The 22,192-nt window shown below is 54.4% G+C and overlaps 2 protein-coding genes across 2 annotated transcripts; both read right to left on the bottom strand.

Annotated features, from left to right (window-relative positions):
• Positions 1-1,729: 1,729 nt before the first annotated feature.
• LOC146764326 (tapasin-like) lies at positions 1,730-4,631 on the bottom strand. The gene is made up of 5 exons (XM_085565003.1): positions 4,627-4,631; positions 3,884-4,073; positions 3,069-3,155; positions 2,489-2,795; positions 1,730-1,830 (listed from the first exon to the last, which is right to left on the bottom strand). The coding sequence occupies exons 1-5, from the start codon at positions 4,629-4,631 to the stop codon at positions 1,730-1,732; spliced, it is 690 nt and encodes a 229-aa protein (XP_085421129.1).
• Positions 4,632-7,976: 3,345 nt separating this feature from the next.
• LOC146764325 (maestro heat-like repeat family member 5) lies at positions 7,977-9,924 on the bottom strand. Its single transcript, XM_085565002.1, has 6 exons — positions 9,877-9,924; positions 9,532-9,687; positions 9,276-9,377; positions 8,962-9,064; positions 8,806-8,862; positions 7,977-8,518 (listed from the first exon to the last, which is right to left on the bottom strand). The coding sequence occupies exons 1-6, from the start codon at positions 9,922-9,924 to the stop codon at positions 8,319-8,321; spliced, it is 666 nt and encodes a 221-aa protein (XP_085421128.1). The 3' UTR covers positions 7,977-8,318.
• Positions 9,925-22,192: the final 12,268 nt, after the last annotated feature.

Genomic DNA, 22,192 nt, shown 5'->3' with positions numbered 1-22,192 from the left:
AATATTTAATAGTTACTAATATCTAATAACATAGATTGATTCCTTTGTGATATTGATTAATAATTTATAATTTATATTGGATTATTTTATTTTTAACATTGATTAACACTATTGGATTTGTTACTTTGTAATATTAATAATTAATAATATAGGATTGATTTCCTTGTAATATTGATTAATAATAAATAAATAATATCATAGGATTAATTTATGTGTAATATTGATTCTTAATAATCAATAATTAATAATTAATATTGGATAGATTTCTTTGTAATATCGATTAATTAATACTTAATAATTGATAATAGATCAATTTCTTTTTAGTGTTGATTAATTAATAATCAATAGTTGATATTGGGTCTATTTATTTGCAATGCTAGTAATAATAAAGAATTAATAATTACTACTGAATTTATTTCTCTGCAATATTGATTAATTAATAATCAATAGTTGATATCAGATAAATTTATTTGTAATGGTTAGTAATAATCAAGTATCAATAATCAATAATCAATAATCAATAATTAATATTGGATTGATTTATTTGTAATATTGTGAAAAATGCCGATTGAATGATGCGCAGCTATTGATTATTGATAACTCACTGATACTGATTATTGATGATTCACTGCTATTGGTTATTGATAACTCGTTGCTATTGCTCATTGGTAACTCCCTGCTATTGATTATTGATAAGTCCCTGCTATTGATTATTGATAACTCCCTGCTATTGATTATTGATGACTCACTGCTTCTGATTATTGATAGCTCTCTGCTATTGATTATTGATAATCTGCTATTGATTGTTGATAACTCTCTGCCATTGATTATTGATAACTCACTATTGATTATTGATAATCTGCTATTGACTATTGATAACTCACTGCTATTTATTATTGATAATCTGCTATTGATTATTGATAATCTGCTATTGGTCATTGATAACTCACTGCTGTTGATTATTGATAAGTAACTGCTGTTGATTATTGATAAGTAACTGCTGTTGATTATTGATAACTCACTGTTATTGAATTGGAGGTGGGGAGATGAAGGAACCCGGGGGGAGGAAACTCGTTTTTTTTCCTTTCCTCCCCCGTATTTTTCCCCCTTTTTTTGTCACTTTTTTTTCCCCCATTTTTTCCTCCTTTTTTTGCCCCTCTCTCTCCTGTGATAAAAGCGAAGATTTGATGAGAAATCGATAAAATGGGAAACGAAACTTTTCTAAAATTGCTTTTTAAAAAAAAAATCCAATGAACAATTGGAGCTGGGTAATTGGTTCTTTAATGACTTTAAATTTGTGCTTTGGGTTTTTTAATCAATGCTTTAAAAAAGAACCTTAAAATCCAAACCGGAACAAACTCCTCCAGGGCCACCAACCCCACCGGTGTCCCCAATGTCCCCAAATGTCTCCAAATGTTCCAAATCCCCACTCAGGACACTTCGGTTTGGGGGGTGGATGTCAACCCCCGTTTATTTTGGAAATATTTGGTGACACTGGGGACATTTGGGGACACTGGGGAAGTTTGGGGAGCTTGGGGACATTTGTGGTTGGGAACATTTTGGGGGGGGGTGGTTGGGGACATTTTTGGGGGTTTGGGGACATCAGAGCTGTCACATGAAGAGCCCCCCTGGAGTGAGAGAGGAGGGGACACCTGGGGACATTGGGGACACCTGGGACATGGGGACACGGAGATGAAGTGGGACACTGGGGACATCGGGGACACCGGTGTCATCTCCCCGCCGAGGGCCACAGGTGCAGGCTGAGCCCCCCGATGACGATGGCCACCAGGGCCATCCCCGCCATGTCCTCCACGCTGGGCCCGGTGGCACCTGTGGGGACATTGGGGACGCGTCACCGACACCCCTGGGTGGCACCGACACCCCCGGGTGGCACCAAGCCCGTCCTGGTGGCACCGGCCACCCCCCGATGTCCCCAGCTCTGCTCCTGATGTCCCTTAGGAGATCCCAGTCCTGTCCCCAGTGTCCCCAACCCCATCCCCGGTGTCCCCAACCCCGTCCCAGCTGTCCCCATCTCCATCCCTGTGTCCCCAACCCTGTCCCCAGTATCCCCAACCCCATCCCAAGTGCCCCCAACCCTGTCCCAAATATCCTCAAACCCTTCCCAGGTGTCTCCAACCCTGTCCCCAGTGTCCCCAGGCATCCCTGGTGTCCCAAGACCCTCCAAACCCCGTTCCCAATGTCCCCAAGTGTCCCCAAGCCCACTCCTGATGTCCCCAATCCCATCCTGGTGTTCCCAACTCTATCCTCAGTGTCCCCAACACCATTCCTGATGTCCCCAACCCCATCCCAGGTGTCCCCAGCCCCAGTCCTGGTATCCAAGACCCTCCAAACCCAGCTGCAGGTGTCCCCAGCCTTGCTCCTGTGTCCCCAACTCCATCCCAGGTGTCCCCAGCCCCAGTCCTGGTGTCCCAAGACCCTCCACACCCCATCCCTGATGTCCCCAGGTGTGTCCCCAGGTGTCCCTCACCTGCCACCACCACGGTGACCCGGTGTGGGGTGTCCCACGCCGTGTGTGTCACCAGGCAGCTGTAGCTGTCCCCCGGTGCCGGCGCAGCCACGCGCAGCCCCGCGCTGCGGCTGAAGGTGCCGTCGGCCGCACCCCGGTGCCCGGAGCTCCAGCTGGGCCCCAGGGTGGTCACCGGGGTGTCCCCCAAAGTGTCCCCCAAAGTGTCCCCCGAGGTGTCCTCCAGGCGTGGCCGGGCATGGCCGCGGGCGCGGCGCTCCCAGCGGATCTCCACGTCCAGCGGGAAGAAGCCAACGGCGTCGCAGCGCAGCTCGGCCGGGAGCCCCGGGGACAGCCGGGACGGCAGCAGGGACACCCGGGGAGGGGCTGGGAGACGGGACAGTGAGCTGGGGATACTGGGAGGGACTGGGAGGGAACTGGGGGGCAACTGTGAGGGTCTGGGGGAACTGGGAGGGACTGGGACATACTGGGAGGGACTGGGACATACTGGGAGCCCCTGGGAGCCCCGGCCCCGCCCATTCCCGGCACTGACCAATCAGGCGCAGCCGCAGCACCTGCTGCACCTGCCCTGGGGCGCGCTCACGGAGCAGACGAAGGCGCCGTCGTCCGACCCCGAGAGCGGCGGCAGCTGCAGCGACACCTCCCTGGCGCCCCCCGGCGGCTGGGAGGACTGAGGAAACGTTCGGCCTCAGTGGCGCCCCCCGGCAGCTGGGAGGACCGTGGCTGTTCTGTGCCCAAAATCACACCAGAACCCCCCCAAAAAACCCCCCAAAAATACTCCCAAAACCCCACAAATATCGCCCCCTAAACCCTTCCCACAAACAAAACACACAAAAAAAGTCCCCAGAAATCACCCCCAAAACTCCCCCAAAAAAACGCGAAAAAATGCCCCCAAAACCCCCAAAAATCACCCACCAAACCCGTCCAGGACCTCCCAAAAAGCCCCAAAAATGCTCCCAAAAACCTTCAAAAAACCGTTCAATACCCACAGCGCCCCCTAGTGGCCATGAGTACCGAGGCTGTCCCGTGCCAGTGGCGTCCCCTGGTGGCCGGGAGGGCCAAAACCATCCACTGCCAGTGGCGTCCCCTAGCGGCTGGGAGGACCAAAGCAGTTCCATGCCTGCAGCGCCCCCTAGCGGCCAGGAGGACCACGGCTGTTCCAGGCCCACAGCGCCCCCTGGTGGCCAGGAGGACCAAGGCTGTCCATTGGCGCCCCCTACCGGCTGGGAGGACTGAGGCCGCCCACTCCCAGCAGCGCCCCCTGGCGGCCAGGAGGATTTGAACTCCCCCCCCGCTCGGTGGCGCCCCCCGCTGTCCCCGCAGGGCTCTGCAGCCCCTCCCCTCCCCTCCCCTGCGCGGTGCCGGGGGGGCTCCCGTGGCCCCCAGGAACAGCAGCACCCCCGGCGCGGCCTCGGTGCGGCGGGCGGCGGCCGAGTCGAAGGCCAGCAGGCGCCGCGTGGTGCCGTGGCGGTGCCGCAGCCGCTGCAGCGTGAAGGGCCCGGCCGGGGCGCAAAGGCGCAATGCAGCCGCCCCGGCACCCCCAGCAGCGCCCACGTCTGCGGCGTCCGCGTGGACACCAACAGGGACACTGCAGGGTGGGACAGGGCGTCATGGGTGTGCGGACATCAGGGACACCGGGGGAACATTGGGGATGTGGGGACATCTGGGAAGTGGGGGGACATTGGGGACACCAGAGACATTGGGAACAATGCGGATCTGGGGGGACATCGGGGACATCAGGGATGTAGGAGACGTGGGGATAATGGGGACATCGGGGACAATAGGGGGACATCAGGGATGTGGGAACATCTGGGGGGACATCGGGGACATCAGAGACATTGGGATAATGGGTGGACATCGGGGACATGGGGACATTGGGGTCACATTGGGGATGTGGGGACAATAGGGATAATGGGGACAATGGGGGGACACTGGGGACATCAGAGACATCAGGGACATTGGGACAGTGGGGGGACAATGGGGACAATGTGGAAAATGGGGATGTGGGGTGTCCTGGCTTGTAAGATCAGCATGTATTCTATTGCCATCTGTTGGAGGTCGGGCAGTTTTCTTATCTCTTCCAAGAACAATGTCTCCCTCCGGGGAGATATCTTTTGTTCATGGACCATTGAATGACTCACTGCATGACCGGTAAAGTTACATCATCCCATTGTGAGATGCTCCACCCAGAGGGAGGAGCCAAGCATTCCTACCTGAATAAAATCAACACTTTTTGGGGCATTGGACAGCCACTTCGCTGGATTCCCAGAGGAGAAGCTTCTTCTCTGCTGAATTCCCAGAGGAAGACCAAGCCCAACTACTACCAGCACTTCAGAGAAAACTCCACCCTTCTAGAGATCACTGCTTCAGCAGCATTTCATCTGCCACTCCAGGAGGAACAGCCACCATTTAACTGGACTACTACCAACACCCTGACTCCTCAGGGTGTCAGGTTTCTGACTCCATCACTAGTTTTATTCATACTAATTACATTTTTTAAAAATTATTATTTTAATTTAGTTTTACTCCTAGTAAAGAACTGTTATTCCATTCCCATATCTTTACCTGAGAGTCTTTTGTTAAATTGTGGTAATTCGGAGGGAGGGGGTTTACCTTTTCCATTTCACAGGAGGCTTTTGCCTTCCTTCACAAACTCCTGTCTTTTCAAACCTAGACATGGGCCTTGCTCGTTTTTTGTCCCTTGTGTGTGTGTGTTGTGGGCTCGGGTCTGTCTCTAGATTTTCTTGTGGGCAGGGCCGGCCCTGTTGGCCGTGTGGAGCCCCCGTGGTTTTCTGGGCTTGTGCCAGAGGGTGTTGGGGTGGGTTGAAGGGCGCTGCTGAGGGGCTGCCAGGTGCCTCTGGCACACCGCCCTGAGAGCGCCCGGTCTCGTCTGATCTCGGGAGCTGAGCAGGGTTGGGCCCTGCTGCTGCTGGGGGCAGCAAGGATGATGTCAAGGATGACAACCTCTTGCTCCACCTGACCACCGGCAGGCTGAAGATGGTGGACTTTGATTCTGACACCTCCTTTAAAGCCAGGTTCCACAGGGAATTTGCAGATGAGTGCACACACTGGGGGATGCTCCCAGATTTGGGCATTGCACAGCCTGGCTGGGAACCAAAGGTTCCCCCTTTGCTGGGGCGGATGCAGCTGATCCTTCAGTCGGCTGCCAGGCTGCTTCTGGCAGGGCTGGGGGCATGGGCTGGGGTGGGTATGAAATGGGAGTGGGCTCCTGGCCCTGCCAACAGCCCCCAGCACCCACCGTGCCCCGGACTGGGGCTGGGCTGGGGCAGCCAGCCTGACACAAACCCCCATGGTGGGAGCAGAGGTGGGACTCCAGACCCTGTGCAGGGGCTGCTTTGCTTTGCAGGCAAGGAAGGGCTTGGGCTGCTCCACTGCCCTTGTTTGCTTTGGGATCACCATGGGGGCAGTGCAGGGGAAGGGAAAAAGCCTGTGATTCCCTCACCCATGGTGGGTTTTTCCCTGGCATGCAGGGGTTGGGCCTTCTTTAAGGTCCTGACAGAGATAAGATTTTTGACCATTTTTCTTGTTCTCCTTTTTGTCTGTAACCTATTTTCCATAATTTGATGTTTGTTTTTCTAGAGGAAGCGTTCCAGGTGGGGTCCAGTCTGGATCAGGAAGTGCTTGGGAGCAGCTGCGGCGTGGATGGGCCGTGCCCTTGGAGAAGGCTGAGGGCATCGTTTGGGAGCAGCTTTTCTTCCAGCGGGGGATGGCGTGAGGTGGGTCCTGTCTGCTGGGGATGGTGGGATCAGAGCTCTGGGGAGATGGCAGCGAGCACAGGAGCGGCCTGCTCTGGGCAGCTGCTGAGGGCTGGAGGTGCCGTGGCTGGCTGCAGGCTGGGCACATGTCCTGCCCTCCTGCTCTGCTCCCAAAGGCAGCAGTGATGGGCAGCTCTGGGCACAGCTCTGGCACGGCCAGCATGGCCTGGGCACCACGGGCGGCTGGGACAAGGGGACAGGAGCCTTCAGCTGACGGGGCTTTCTGGTTTCTCTCCTTGCAGCCGGGCTCTGCGGGTGCTGAGGCTGCTCTGGGCTCTGCCAGGGCCCTGCTGGAGCTCAGCACCGGGCTGCAATCAGCCAAAGGAGAAATGGGGTGCCCTGCAGCACAGACTGGCTTGAGCATTTCAGCAACACAGCTCAAGTTTGCAGAGTGTACACCTCCAAGGGAAAACATGGCACCACCCAAAAAATAAACTTGTTCAATAACTTCTGAAATTAAATCAATCTAGGATGACCCCAAATGACTTTTTGCAGCTTGCTCAAGCTGTAGCTCAGCCCTTCTCTGAACTGTTCTCTCCCCCACCTGCCTTTTACTTCCCAACTGCTCCCGCTTTTCCCCCAGTGAGTTCCCAGCCTATTCCAGTCTCCATCACACTGTTGCATTCCTTGGTGCCCCTCACCGTGAGGAAGGCCGAGCCCCAGGCTTAGGGACTCATCCTGTCACTGGTGAGGAGCAGCAATGTCTCAGAGGTCTGGTGGGATTTTAGTGTCATTCAGAGCTGCTCTCCAGCCCCCAGCTCTCCTCACTGCTGAGTTCCTGCTCCATTTTCCTCGTCCTTGCAGCAGGATGAGCTCTGTGAATCCCCTGGAGCCTCCCCACTCTTCCCAGCCCACACACCCACCTCAGTCAGGCTGAAGCTGCAGCTTCTCTGTCCCCTCTGGCACACCAGTGCAGTCCCCTGTGCGGGGAGCCCCAGCCCCAGAGCACAGCACTCAGCAGTGCAGTCGGGGCTGGAGCAGCTGCCCTGCAGCCCTGCCTTGGCTCTTTGTGGCAGGGAATGCTCCCTGTTTGCAGCTGTCCCTGCAGGATGGCCCCAGGGCAGAGCCCAGCCGGGCTCCCACTGCAGCCCCTGAAGCTTGGGGCAGACAGTGGTCCCAGAGCTGAGGTTCACGGGGAGCCCCCGGAGCTGTGCCTCGCACTCTGTTGCCGTGTCACCGTGCAGGCTGGCTTGTACGGGGTGAATGTACCAGCCCTGCTTTGACTGACAGGGGCCGGGCCCATCACATCTCTCCCAAGGCTGCAGGCATTGCCCAGGCCAGAATCTGAAGGGGCACAGAGATCAGAGCAGTGAAATCATCCAGACTGGGTATTTCAAAGGCCCTTTAGAAGGAAGGGCTTGAGAATAAACGTGCTCTGTTTGCCACACGAACATCGGGGTGAGTGGTCTCTTTGGCTCCAACCCACTTTCCTCCCCGAGCCAACGTTACCCACTCCCTCACACGTCCCCCCCGAGCCTTCCCACTGCCTTGTCCTGTCAGGGCTTCCGCAGCCCCTCATCCCTTTGTGGCCCCGTCCCCTCAGGTTCTCCCCAGCCCGGCCAACCTGCCCGGCAGCAGCGCCGCAGCCCCACAGGAGCTCCAGAGGAGCCCCACCAAGAGGCACCTGGGAGCCCTCAGCAATCCAGCCAGCAGCACACGGGCAGGAGGACACGGATGGCGCTTCCTGCCTGGGACAGGGCTTGTGGCCATCTCCAGGCACCGCTCTCACAGAGATCCCCACAGCTCCAGCCCCTGCCCATCTGCTCTGTGGGCAGCACAAAGGCTTCGGCAGAACCACCAAAGGCCAAGGGGCTTCTGGCCATTTTCCCTGCAACCCTGCATGCCTGGGCAGCTTGCTGAGCCCAGGAACCCTTTTCTCCCTCTTCCCCTCGGCCCTGCAGAGCCTGGGCAGCCAAAGAAAGATCCTGGGAGTCTGTCTATAGCAACACATCCTATATTTAAAGCTAAAGAAAAACAAAAATAAATAAAAGAAGAATAGTAAAGAAACTAAACATTCCTGCTGGCTCAGGTGGCCCCAGCAGACAGAGCCTCTGGGATCAGCTCTCTGCAGAGCTCCAGCAGCGCAGCCAGCCGAGCCCTGACAGACGAGGCCGTCTCCTCCATGCCCTGCAGAGCCGATCACGCAGGTTGTCAAAGATGGAATATGGAGCTCTCTCTGCTTCCTGGAGAATGTACAGTGTTTGAACTGCCAGGCTTGCGACGGCGACGCTGGTGTCATTTTCCATGCCTTCAAGGGCTGAAAGAGAGAGGAACAGAGCCATGGTCAGTTCCCACATGTGAGGGGACCCGAGGGGACTCTGTGCCAGGGCCATCCCAGCCGGCTCTGGCCATGGCCAGCAGGGAGCAGGGACCAGCCGGATCAGCCCGAAGCTGCTGGCCACGAATCCCCCAGGTGCCCTGAAAGCTCTGTGTGCTCTGCCCACGCCGGCCCTGGTCCGCACAGGGAGCAGAGCCCTCCACAGCCGGGGCAGGGCTCGCAGCTCCCCCGGCAGCCCCCGCTGGCAGCCCGCTGCCCTCGCTCACCCTCAGAGAGGAGCTGGAGCTCTTCCTTCCTCCCCCTCAGGTGCCGCCCGGCCGTCCCTGGGAACACAGAGCCTGTCAGGCCCAGGGCACAGCTCCCTGCCAGCGGCGCCGCCAGCCCTGTGCCCACACGCCCTCCTGGCCCGGCTCGTGGCTCACCCATGAACCTGACGGCCGCCTCTCGCAGGGGCTCCTGTGGGCTCTGCAGGTAGGGCAGGGCCCGGCGCAGGTGCTCGGCCACGCTGCTGCTGTCCTCTGCCAGCTGCAGAGAGCGGCAGGAGGGAAGGGTTGGCCCCGCAGCCCCCCGGGCCGGGGCTCCATGGGCACCCGGCTGGGGCCGCAGGAGCCTGGAGCAGAGCCCGCGCGGCCTCGGGCTGCAGCAGCGGGCAGGGGCACAGCTGCCAGCCCGCACACCGAGCACCGCGCTCAGGGGCTGCTCCAGGCTGGGGCTGCGGCTTCCCGGCCCTCCTTACCAGGCACTCGGGGAACTGCCACAGCTTCTGGTTCTGCACCAGTTCTCCAAGATCCCTCCTCTTGAGGAACTCGGCCGCACAGAGCAGCGTTTCCTGAGAAGCCTGGAGAGCAGCAGAGACGCGGAGATGGCCTCACAGCCCAGGGCACAGGACCCCGTCCCTGTGCCAAGGCCAGCAGGAGCTGCAGCCTGCGAGGCGCCAGGGCAGGGCCAGCCCAGCCCCTGCCAGGGGCCAGCGGCAGCTGCCGAGTCCTCACCTCTGCCACTCGCTGGTTCTCATCGTGGCAGTGCAAGGAGAGGGGCAGCAGGCTCTGGCACACGTGTGCCTTCAGGGCCTTTCTCTCCTCTTCCGGAAAAAAATCCAGCATCTCCCGGAAGATAAACATGGAGCACAACTGCACCTGGCTGTCCTCCTGTAGGAAAGGAAGGAAGAAAGGCCTCAGCGTCAGCTGCTTCAGGCCCACCTGGGCACAGCCTGTGAGTGCACAGGGCACAAAGTGTGCGGGCAGCACCCGCTGGCCGTGGCTGGAGGCGCAGAGCCTTACGTTGTCAAAGAGTGGCAGGAGCGCCTCAGCCAGCTGCAGGGCGAGGGCGCTGGTTACTGGTGCACCATTGCACAGGAACAAACCCCTGAGGAGAACCGTGGTCATCCTGAGCATGGTGCTGTCATCTTCCTGCAGGAGCTCCACCAGCCTTTCATGCAGGCTCCACATCCTTATGGCCATCTACTTGTGGAACACAAGTGTGTGAAACACCATCCTGCTGCCACAGGGCCCAGGGGCCCAAGGCCTGTGCCAAAGCCCTGGGGCAGCTGCAGCAGGAGGCAGGAGAGCTGGCAGCAGCTGCCTCAGTGCCCCAAGGCCAGCCAAGCCCCAGGGACTGCCTTCCCCAGCCCCACGCTGGCAGCACGGCTTCAGCCCCTGCGCTCTTCTCACCAAGACACTGGTGGTGCCGAGCGCCACGAGGCCTCGGAGTGCCAAGCGACGCCTCCCCCTGCACTCGCTCTGCAGGTGCTTGGACAAGAACTGCAGGACGCTGTCACGGCACTCACTCACGTTCAGGCGCTCCAGGGTCTGAAAGGCACAGGCCGGTGACGGGGGAGCGGCCGGCGGGAGCCCAGAACCGCCCAGGGCCGGGCCCAGGCAGCAGCACAGGGCGCGGGCTCCGTCCCAGGCACTGCGGCCAAGAGAGGGCAGAGAGCTGGGAGGCAGCTCAGCGAGGCAGCGCCGGCCTTCAGGCTCACCTCCACAAGGAACGCCAGGGCGGCCAAATCCCGGCACGGCGTGTCCTTGCTGAGCAGCCCGAGCAGGTGGAATGCAATGGCGGAACACGCAGCTTCGGATGCGCGGTGCATTTCTCTGACAGGAGGAAACAGGAGCCAAAGCCCTGAGCCAGCGGGGGCAAACCTCTCCCAGGACTGCCTCACAGAGCTCTGGCCTTTCTCCACCACCCTGCAAGGGGCAGCTGAGCCCTCTGGGAGGTTGCTGCTCTTGGGCACGCTCCTCTCCCAGCCTTTTGCAGCCTCCTTGGCCGTCCCTTGGTGACAAGGCCTTCTGGCCCACGGCCACGGGGACTGTGTGGGGCACCTCGGGCACAGGGCACACATGCCGGGGAGAGCTGGGGAGCAGGGGGTCTCACCTGGCCAGCACGCCCACAGCACAGTGGTGGGTGTCAGCACACAGCAGTGTGTCCCAGCCACGCTTGTCTTCCATGGCCACCACCACATCCTCATAGTGCAGTCGGCAGAGCAGGGCCTTCAGGGTCTGCTCTGCAAAGCTGTGCACAGAGCAAAGCCCAGGTCACGCTGGGAGCACTGGCCCCTGCCCTGGGCCCATGGCAGGGACAGGAGGACTGGCATGGAGCACCTGCTGGGGCTGGTGGCAAGGCCGTGTTGCTGCTGGCATCCCTTCCAGAAGGTATCGACCTCCTCTGGCACATCCAGAGTGCTGAAGAGCACTTGGAAGAGCAGATGCACAAAGAGGCCGGGGAAACACACGGTGACTACATGTGGCACACAGGGCAGCTGGAGGATCTTCCACATCACCACGGTTGCCTGCAAAGGACAGAGCAGCCCGAGACAGCGCTCAGTGCCGAGGTGTCCGTGTGGCAGGGCCCGAGCACGGGAGGGAGAGGCCCGGAGAGACGCAGGGGGAGCACCGGGCCTGGTGGCCCTGGAGCTGCCCCGAGGCCAGGTTTCAGCCCAGCGCCTGAGGCAGGGAGACGCCGTGGGGGAGGGAGGATGGAGAGCTGCTGGAGAGGTGGCCTTGGGGCCAGCAGAGTCAGAAACTCACAGCCAGGGCAAGGACAGCCGTGTGGTCCCCATCGGAGGTGCACGTGCTGTGCTCTGGCCAGCTCCCCAGCACATCGAGGAGCACGAGCATGGCCGGCTCTGCAGTCCTGGGCGAGCACATGATGTTCTTCCACATGGACAGAGCAGCTCTGTGGGGTCAGAGCTCTGTCTCAGAGGAGTCTGGGACACAGCAGCGTGGCCTGGGCGGCAGCAGGGAGCTGAGCTGCTCTGCCAGCCCTGCCTCTGCCCACTGCCCCTCACCAGCAGCACGCAGGCAGCCCAGCCCTGTGGGGACTGGCCCCTGAGGGGCAGGGGGGAAGCATGGCAGCACGCTGGGGGGCTGGCAGGGGCCAGGGCTGGCAAAGGGAGCAGCCAGAGGGCCCTGGAATTCTCTGTTTGTCAGACACCTGGGACAGGCTGTGCAGGGGGAAGGGCTGCTGAGCCCTGAGCCCTCTGGGCAGGTGGGCCCCGTACCTGTCACACAATGGGGCCACACGCAGGAGAGCCATCACCACGTCAGAGGGCTGTGCCTCTGTCAGATCCAGAAGGGGCCTGTACAGATTGTACTCAGGAAACTCATTGGCCACGAGCCACTGGTGGATGAACCTCACCATGGCGGGCACCTGGAGAAGGCAGGGGAGACTTGGAAAGCTGCCGGAGGAAGGAATGTGCCCAGCTGCCCCAGAGAAGTGCTTCCCTTGCCACCACACTGCCATGGCCTCAAAGGCTCCCAGGGAGCAGCAGGCGTGGCTTGGGAGGCCAAGCAATTGCTGGGAGGAGAAAAGCCAGGCCACAGGCTGCTCACTTGCTTTGGGCTGGAAGGACCCTCCTCCACAAGCATATCCAGCAGGGCAGCGCTGGTCTTGGTTTTGAAGATGGGAGAGTACGCTCTGAGCATGGTGCCCATGGCGCTGCTCTCTTCCTCCCGAATCCTCTTCATGAATTTGCAAACCATCTGCAGCAGAAGGGCAAGAAGCCCGGGATGCTGCATGGAGTGCTCCGAGCACAGTGCTGGGCTGAGCAGTGACAGCAGGCCCAGCCCAGGTGGGGATGGCTGCAGGTACCTGCGCTGTTCTGCGGAAGCGGCCACGGGTGCGTTCCTGCTCTCGTGTGCGCTGCACGGCTGCACCTGGCAAAGAGCGAGCGCAGCCTGAGCTGAGGGGCTGCGGGAGAGGCTGGAGAACACAGCCCAGCCCTGCACTGCCCAGGCAGGGACAGCCCCGCGACAGCCCAGGGCACGGAGCACGGCTGTGGGGTGTCTGCCCGGCCCCTATTCCATCCTGTCCATGGGCATGGCCCCAGGGGATGGGATGGGATGGGATGGGATGGGATGGGATGGGATGGGATGGGATGGGATGGGATGGGATGGGATGGGATGGGATGGGATGGGATGGGATGGGGCCAAGCTGGCTGCAGGTACCAGCCCTGTGGCCCAGCTCTGCCACTCACCCTTCTGCAGTGGCTGGAACTGCTCCACCTCTTCAGGCTGCTGTGCTGGGGCAGCTCCAGGGCCTTCTTTCTCCTCCTTGCCCCAGGCCAGCTTGGGCACGCTCGCAGGTCTGTGCTCTGCGTCACTGCCTGGATTCATGGCTGCTTGCAGAAGGTGAAAAGGAAAAGGTCCGAGTCAGCAAGTGCTGCAGTCGTGCCTTGAGGGCACCTGCAAGAGTGAAGTCTTGGCAAGGCTACAGGACAGCAAGTCCTGCACTCTGGGCCTGGGGGCTCCAGCCACAAGGACAGGAGACTCCTGTCAAGGACAGTGCAAAGCAAATGCCACGGTCTGCCCTCGAGGGCAGCTGCAGAAGAGATGCCTCGGGAAGGCCAGGGGTCACCAAGTGCTCTGGTCTGGCCATGAGCTCACCTGCAGAAGTAATACCTCAGGAAAGCTCCGGGTCAGCAAGGAACGAGTGGCTGTGCGAGGGCTCCTCACAGCACCGCTCTCTCCCGTCCTCTCTCGTCGTGTGCACCGAGCACTCTGGCGTGGCCTTGTCACTGCCAACACCTCTGCCAGAGCGTGTCACAAAGGGCCCTTGGAATCCCTGTCCCGTTCCATTCCACGGTGACCATGCTGCACCGTGTCACCAAGGGCCCTTGGAATCCCCTGTCCCGTTCCATTCCACGGTGACCATCCTGCACTGTGTCACCAAGGGCCCTTGGATCCCCTGTCCCGTTCCATTCCACGGTGACCATGCTGCACCGTGTCACCAAGGGCCCTTGCATGCACTGCCACCTGCCCTGGGGCCACCCCCAGCCCCCCAGAGTGGCCCAGGGTGGAAGGAATGCCTTGCCCCAGGTGTGTCAGACAGCCCAACAGGATCTTTAGGAAGGGCTCAGCCCATCAGCAAACGCTGCCCTGCTCTGCGGGCTCAGAGCAGCAGGAGCCCCCGCAGCTGCCGACGCAGCCGCGGCGGGAAGGGCACGGGGCCTCCACAGAAGCTGGCACGGCCTCCTCGGGACACGTCCCACATGGTGGCCATCCTGAGCATGGCCGTGGGACACAGACTGGGAACGTGTGGGCCAGGGCAGGAATGCTGCTCTGAGCCCTGGGGCCCGGGCAGCGCTGACAGCAGCAGGTGAGGCACAGTCCCCGCCCAAGCAGAGTTCCCCCTGTCCATCATGGTAACACCTCACCCTTCTTTTCTGTATCAAATTCTGTGTATTGTTCTCTGTCACCCATCTGCAAGGGCCCTTTGCAAACATGGGGACAGAGGACAGCGTGCATCTAATTTACACTGGAGCTGCAGCATTCCCCTCCAGGAACTGTTAGGGGAGAACTCAGGCCACAGGCATAATGCTTCTTGGTTACAAATTGAACTTATCTCTAAGAGCAGAAAGCTATTTAACCCTGAGCCCATTTAACCCTTAGAGAAAAACCCAATTTTAAAAAACAACCTTTCAGCACTTGATCCCTTGGAGAAAAACTGAATTCCCAGAAAACAGTCTGTAAACAGAAAACCTGTTTGTAAACATGAGAAATAATTTGTAAACAAATCAAGTCCTTCTATGAACTGTCCATGAGGCAGGTGATCATTTTTAATGCTGTCTGTGGTTTCCAGTGTCCATATTTTAGGCAGCTGTATTGTACTGTTGTAGGATTTATTGTAAAACATGAGAACAGACTCAGAGGGGAGGAGGGTTTACCCTCAATCCAACCCCTTTCCCCTTTTTTCTTTGTATAAGAAATAATAATAGGAACAGAACATGGATTTTGAATACTACTAACTTATGCAAACTTTCATACACGTTTACTGATAATATTTTTCTTTACCAGCCAGGTTCAGGGTGAAGAACTTGATTGGGAGATGTTTTGATCAGGGCAAGGAACTTGGTTGGGAGACATTTTCTGTATTTATATTTTATCTAGTGGAAACCATATACTTTTTTCCCTTTGTTAGAAATTTTGTTATTGACTTTAATACCTGACTTTTAACTTTTGAGATTATGACAAGTGGCAGAATTTCAGTGAAAAAACTTTGCAACTGCAATTTGCTTATGATAAATCCATGTTCTATGTGTACCTCAGTGGATATTCTTTGAATCATACCAGTTTATCTTGAAGCAATGCAAGAATAATTATTAGAATATTAAGAAAAGACATGTTAATAGACATACTAGGACTTCTTTAAGACAATGATTTACTAAAATAGGAATATAAATCTAATATTGATCTCCACCTGAGACAGACAAAAACTCTCTAAGAGTTTAAAGTTAGAAAGTGTATGTTTATTGAGACAGCCGGGCAGTACGTGGGATAATTCCCTAATGCACACTGCAAAAATCACAGGTATCAGAAAGCTTTTTTATTTACAGAAGTCTTGAATACACAACATATGAATGCATATTCATATCCCTGTCACTTCCTCTGATCCGCTTCATATGCTAATTGGCAAAAAGGCAATTATGCATGTGTGGTTCTGTTCCCTGAAATGACTCGGGGGTCCATTTTGCAGAGGGGTCTCCAAAATGAAGAAGTAAAATAAGTCTTCCTTGTTCTGACCTTTCTGCCTTTCCCATGCACACGTGACAAATGAATCCTTGCCGTTTCCCTGTGCTTAATGAATCCCTAAAGTATGGGAAGTCTGCAACTGTTTTTGTGTCCCTGAAATCTGTTGATCACATCCTGTTTCTCATGATAAGCACAGCTACCCAAACATAAAGCTGGCAAGCAATGAGTTAATAGATCCTGGATATCTTATCTAAGATCCAGCTACTGTTAACTATGAACAAAGCCGATTTATCTACTTCTGCTAAGTCAGCAACATCCAATTTAACTATCATCTTAACTTTCCTAAAATTCTTAATTCTTCAAAATTAATGTCTCACCGGGAATGGGGACAGGGAATGGGAATGGGGACAGGGACAGGGAATACGGTGCAGGGATCAAGAATGAGGTCTGGATTGGGATGGGAGCAGGACGGGAACGGGACAGGGGGGACACAGGAACAGGCAGGGGCCAGGGGAGTATGGAAGGGGAGTAAGGAATGGGGCAGCCACTGCAGGGGGACGAGGTGTTGGGATGGGGCACATGGGGACAGTTCCAGGGCAGGGGGTCCTTGACCAGCTGCCCAGAACCTCCACCAGGGTCTCCCAGGGCAACTGGAGCCGCTCAGCCTGGGGTGCCCAAAGCCCTGAGCAACCCCCAGGTCCCTCCCAGGAACCCTCAAGTCCCTCAAACCCAGCATCCTCCACATCCCCTGCAAGACCCCTCCCATGTCCCCATCCTTGTCTTAGCTCAACATCTTTATTTTTACCTGCTTTTAAGAGTTTTGAAAGGGCAAAGAGAAATGAAAAGAAAATCCAGGCCACAGGCAGCCAGGAGGATGTGGAGCCCCACAGCCAGGTGTCTTCCCAACATGGATCAGCAGCACCATGGGTCACCGGGGTTCTGCCCACCGGGGCTCACTGGGGATCATCCAGCATGGATCCTCCCGTGGGGGATGGAGCTGGAGCAGCGCACGGAGCTCTTCCCACACTGGGGCACTTGCAGGGCTGCCCTTCGTGGTGCCTCTGCTGGTTTGGGGTCAAGGCTGAGCCATGTGATGAGCTCTTTCCACACCTGGGATACTCGTAGGGCCTGGGACATCCCCAGGAGCAGGGCTGGGATGTGTCCTGGTGCCTGGGACATCAACAGGAGAGGGGCTGGGATGTGCCCTGGTGCCTGGGACATCACCAGGATCAGGGCTGGGATGTGCTCTGGTGCCTGGGACATCACCAGGAGCGGGGCTGGGATGTGCCCTGGTGCCTGGGACATCACCAGGATCAGGGCTGGGATGTGCTCTGGTGCCTGGGACATCACCAGGAGCGGGGCTAGCTCTGATGCTCTTCGGTGCCTGGGACATGACAAGGGGCGGTGCTGGCTGGGGTTTGTTTGGTGCCTGTGCAATCCCAAGGGCAGTGTCACAGCGGGGCAGCTCTCAGTGTCCCCAGCAGGTCACAGTGTCCAGGGCAGCCCGTGCCAGCGGTCACTGTGCACACGGGGCAGGCTGGGCTGGACAGGGGACGGGGCAGAAACGCTGCCCTGGGACTGGGGTCTGCCCCTGCCTCTGGGGCCCAGCCCCTGCTGGGAGCGCCTTGGGCAGGGCACAGGGCTGCTGCTGGGCCAGGGGGACAGGCCGTGCCCCCTGTCCCCTGCTGCTGGGCCAGGGGTGTTATGGACAAATTCAATTGGGGAGGATAATTATAGATAAATCAATTAACAAGAATTTATTAAGCAAGCGGTATTAAGCAAAAGAACAGCGCTGGGTGGCCAGGAAGCCTCTGCTCTGCCACGGAGCACCTTCCCCCTTTGACCTTTTTGGTTTTATCATCCGTTTCTTTTTCGGTTGACGTATTTTCTCTCTATGCACTCTGTGCCAGTGCAATTGGTTCCTGGGGGGTCTTTTGTTCTGCCCTTGGTGGTCATAGGAATGAAGGCTCCTCATCTTCATTGCAGATTGTCCTTGGCCTAAAACTAAACTTATATAATTAGTTACACAGTTTTCTATGCTAGTTGCATTCCCTACTCATTTCAAATTCTTATCTCCTTTAATGCTCGTTTTGATGAACAAAGACCTTTTTATTTATTACAACACCCCCTTTTTCTCTTTACCAATTTGTTCATTAAAACACTTTAACTCTTGGTAGCTTAAGACCAGGGTTTAATCTACTTCTAAGTCCCTGGGCAATGTTTCCTACCTATCTCTAATAAGTGTTAGATGAGCTGCCTCTAGTCTTCCTTTTACAATGTCTATGATTTTATTAAAAATGTAAGGTCTGAAAGTTAAACTTAGTAACAACAATACTATGGGACCTGCAATCCCCCTCATACAGATTTTCTCCTTGAGTGCCATACCCCAGAGTTTTGCACCCCTCAGGGTACCATGAGACCTTTAAAAATTTATCTGGATGGGTGACAGCCAAGGCAGTTGCTATGGTTTCACAGCCCCAATACCCACACAGATATTCCCCAGGATAATGACAATATCTCCTCCCAGGATGGGAACTAGGACACCAATAGGTAGCCTGGAGTTCAGGTTTACTCCATCCCCACATAGAGTTTACCAAGTCTTTGTTAGTAACAAAAAAATGGGAGCTACAGTGGTGGCATTATGCTTAACAACTTTCCCTTGGTCTATTTTGGTCAGAGTCCAATTAAATGGCTGGTGTGCATAGTCCCCTTGTACAGGCCAGGTACAACATATAACTAATAGGCACAGGATTTGCCAGCAAGGGTGGAGTCCAAACCGCCCCAGGGTTTGATTATCATTATCTCCCCATTCCCAGTGTTTGTTTTGACATGTTATTGCCTGGCTCACCTTTAGCCTTGGGAGATCAGTATCCTTGAGGCAGTTCTTGAAATACTTTGAATTGTCCCATTTGAGGGCTCTTTCCTCCACCGCTTCTCATCCCTCTGCCTCGCTCGCCGACTCGGTTGCTCCGAGCCGCGAGGTGCACCATCTTCTTGGAGCAAGGATATTCTTCAGGAGGACCCAAACTCTGCTTTTGTTGCCTCTTTTTGAATGATTCCCAGCTTTTATCCTTCACTTGTGGTGAGTCACACTGAATCCCAGGTAAAGTTTTCCAGCAATTCCCTTTGATAATTTGAACAATTAGGGGAATTGATTCAATGGAGTGGAAACAACAATTTTCGGGTCTAGCCCCCTTAGTAAACACCTCCCACCACTCTTGGGATTCCCTTGGTAGGGTCCCGTTCTCTTCTCCAATCCTTAGGACTGACTCTGTCAGTTCTATTTCTAACTGATAACACCTTTACAAATACCCCTAGGAGGAGTGCCTCTGTAACTATGGACCCACCACCGTTCCTGGCAAATTTTACAAATATAGCATACAAAAGGGTAACAATTACAATCCTTCTTTGTACAATATACTCTAAAATCATTAGTTATAGGATATCCATAGTCCAATATCTCACTCTACCAGCTGGTTCGTACAATTCTTACTGAGTCCATTCAGTCCATTTAAATGTGACCTTAAGGTCCCCGGGCTGGCTGGTTATTCTCCTGGGCTCTTGGGCAGCAGCAGGAATCGCTCCCTTTATTCGGCTCGCATGGGTCCACCCCTTCTCGGCAGTTCTGACTGCAGTTTCTGTAGTGAGTAAAACAACACAGGGGGCTTCCCAGTTTGGGGTTAGTGAGGTTTCTTTCTAGGTTTTTTATTGACACCTTATCACCTGGATTTATATTATGGATTGCTAGGTCTAAATGAGGTTGTTGCACTAGTAACCCAGCTCTTCTAAGCCCTTCCCGAGCCTTCACAAGTTGCATGACAGATTGGTTAATTTGTTGATTACTTATTTCAGGGTGATCTATAGGAGAATCCATGTCATAAGGCATCCCATAAAGCATGTCAAATGGAGAAATTCCAATATCGGTTCTGGGCTGAGTTCTTATATTTAACAAGGCTAAAGGCAAACATTTTTACCCAGGATGATTGTGTTTTATACATCAATTTAGTTAGTTGTTTCTTAATTTTCCTATTTACCCTTTCCACTTTACCTGAGCTTTGTGGATGTCAGGGAGTATGATATTGCCACTTTGTTCCTAGAGCTGTAACTACTTCTTTAATTATTTTGGAGGCAAAGTGTGGCCCTCTGTCTGAGTCTATTACTTCTGCTAGTGTGTAGCGGGGGATTATCTCTTCTAATAGTATTTTTACTACTGTTTGTGTAGTTGCCCTAGAGGTAGGGAATGCCTCTACAAAGTGAGTCAAGTGATTTATTATCACCAATAAGTGTTTATACCTTCCTACTTCAGGCAAATCAGTAAAATCTATTTGAATGTGGGAAAATGGTCTATGTGCCAATTCCCGCGCCCCCCATTTCCCACACCACTCAGGATTTCTCACACCTGGATCTACTCCTGGGTCAGGGGTCTCTTCAGCCCCTCTAGAAATCTCAGCCCTCATTCTAGAGAGACTGCAGACTGTAGAGAGAAAGCTTACCAGATTAAACACATTAAAGATGGTCTCTTTAACAGTCAGGGGAAACGGAACATTCTCTAATAGGGAGCTGAGAGATTCAGAGGAGAAGGAAAGTAAAGGCTGAAAAGCCTCATCCCCTGCTTCCCCTCTAACAAACTGGCTGCACAACCATGACTATGAGCCATGCATTCCTGGAACAGACTTCAGCACCTTCATAGACCCCTGAAAGCCATGACACCCAAGCCCAGCCCAATGGATATTCTGGTCAGTGCCCTTCTACTACAAAAACTACATATTAGGGACAATACCGGAGCTATTCCTGAATAAGAAAATAAACCTAGGGACCATAGAGGGATTAAGATCTCAAAAAACCCTAGGGACCAGAAACACATACAGGCCTCCACTCTAAAAGACACTATGAATTCAAACAACATAGCCAGTAACTGCTCAATACTAACACAAAATAATTGGAACCAAAATATTATTAGAACAGGTTGGGTTTTTTTTTTTCACTCTCTCCAGACACGAAATGGGCAGCAAAATATTTGTCCTAGTTTAGGGCAAATTTGGGAGAAAAACCTCTGGAAGGAGCCCCCAGAAAACAAACCCCCACGGCCCCTCCCCACCCACCTGATTTGGGAAGAATTTTCTCTGAGAGAAGTGGAAAAGAACCTGTTTATTTAACAAACAAAACCCTTCCCAGCACTAAAAAAATGAACAACACCGGATGACAACAAAACTCTTTCACCACTCTGAAGAGATGACAAATCCAGAAAGTCTCTCCTGGGGGTGGTCACCCGGGTCTGGGCGCTGGGGATTGTTCTGGGCACTGGGGATGGCTGCTGCAGATCACAGAGCGCAGGCTCCCGGTGCTCCTTGGGGTTCCCAGGTCCCAGTCCAGAGCAGGTTGGATGGTATTCAGGAAAGGGAAAGGGAAAAGGAACAGTCCAGGGAAAGAATTGGACTGCTCAGCTAAACTAATTTAAAAAGCAAAGGCAAAAGCAAGCAAAAAAAGCAAAGCAAAGCAAGCAAAAGCCAGCAAGCAAAGCAAAGCAAGCCAGCCAGCACTGGCCTCTTCTAGACAGCAGAGCATGGGGGGAGGTGAGCCGGCTGATAACAAGGCAAAACAAACCTTCACTTTCTGAGTCAGTTCTGAAAGCACAGAACAGAATATCAAACATAAACAGAACCCACGATTGGAGATAAAAACACCATAACATCACCCTCGGACATTCCACCCCTTATCTCCATATCTTCAACATCATGTATAAACTTCATCAAGTAAAAACTTCTTTCATTTACTCAAACCTTTGACACTTACACATTTCCTTCTGTTTCACTTGCTCAAACCTTTGACACACATTTCCTTCTGTCTCATGTCTGTGTGTTTTTGTGTACAGACACTGGCAGCAACATCCAGCAAACAGTGATATTTGCATTTGAGTCTCACCCCACAATCAGATCCCCCTGAGGTACACATCGTGTTGCTCCATCTCTCTGCATTATCCACCATGTACAACCTGGTCCCTGAGCAAAGACAATCCCACAAATGGGTTTGTCTGTACTCGAGACAGAATTGATCCACACTGATTTCCATAACAAACCTCTGGCATGTGCCACTGGGACTTTATCTCCATCTACTATATTCAGGGGCTCAGACTGGGCAGGACCTGCTCAATTGGTGGAACCTCGGCTGTTAACTAACCAGGTGGCCTTTGCTAAATGTTGCTCCCAGTTTTTGAAAGATCCCCCACCCAATCCTTTTAAGGTGGTTATTAACAGTCCATTGTGCCTCTACACTTTGCCTGCAGCTGGTGCATGGTAGGGGATGTGGTACACCCACTCAATGCCATGTTCCCTAGCCCAGGTGTTGATAAGGCTGTTCTTGAAATGAGTCCCATGGTCTGACTCAATCCTCTCAGGGGTACCATGCCTCCACAGGACCTGCTTTTCAAGGCCCAGGATGGTGTTGATAAGGCTGTAGCATGAGACACAGGGTAGCTTTCCAACCATCCAGTGGTGGCTTTTACCATGGTGAGCACGTAGCGCTTGCCTTGGCGTGTCTGGGGCAGTGTGATGTGGTCAATCTGCCAGGCCTCCCCATACTTGTACTTGGACCACCGCCCACCATACCACAGGGGCTTCACCCGCTTGGCCTGTTTGATGGCAGCACAGGTCTCACAGTCATGGATCACCTGAGAAATACTATCCAT

Source organism: Lonchura striata, chromosome 35 (genome assembly GCF_050655825.1).
Source record: "Lonchura striata isolate lonStrDom1 chromosome 35, ASM5065582v1, whole genome shotgun sequence".
Taxonomy (NCBI): Eukaryota; Metazoa; Chordata; class Aves; order Passeriformes; family Estrildidae; genus Lonchura; species Lonchura striata.
This window is presented reverse-complemented; position numbering and strand designations above follow the sequence as displayed.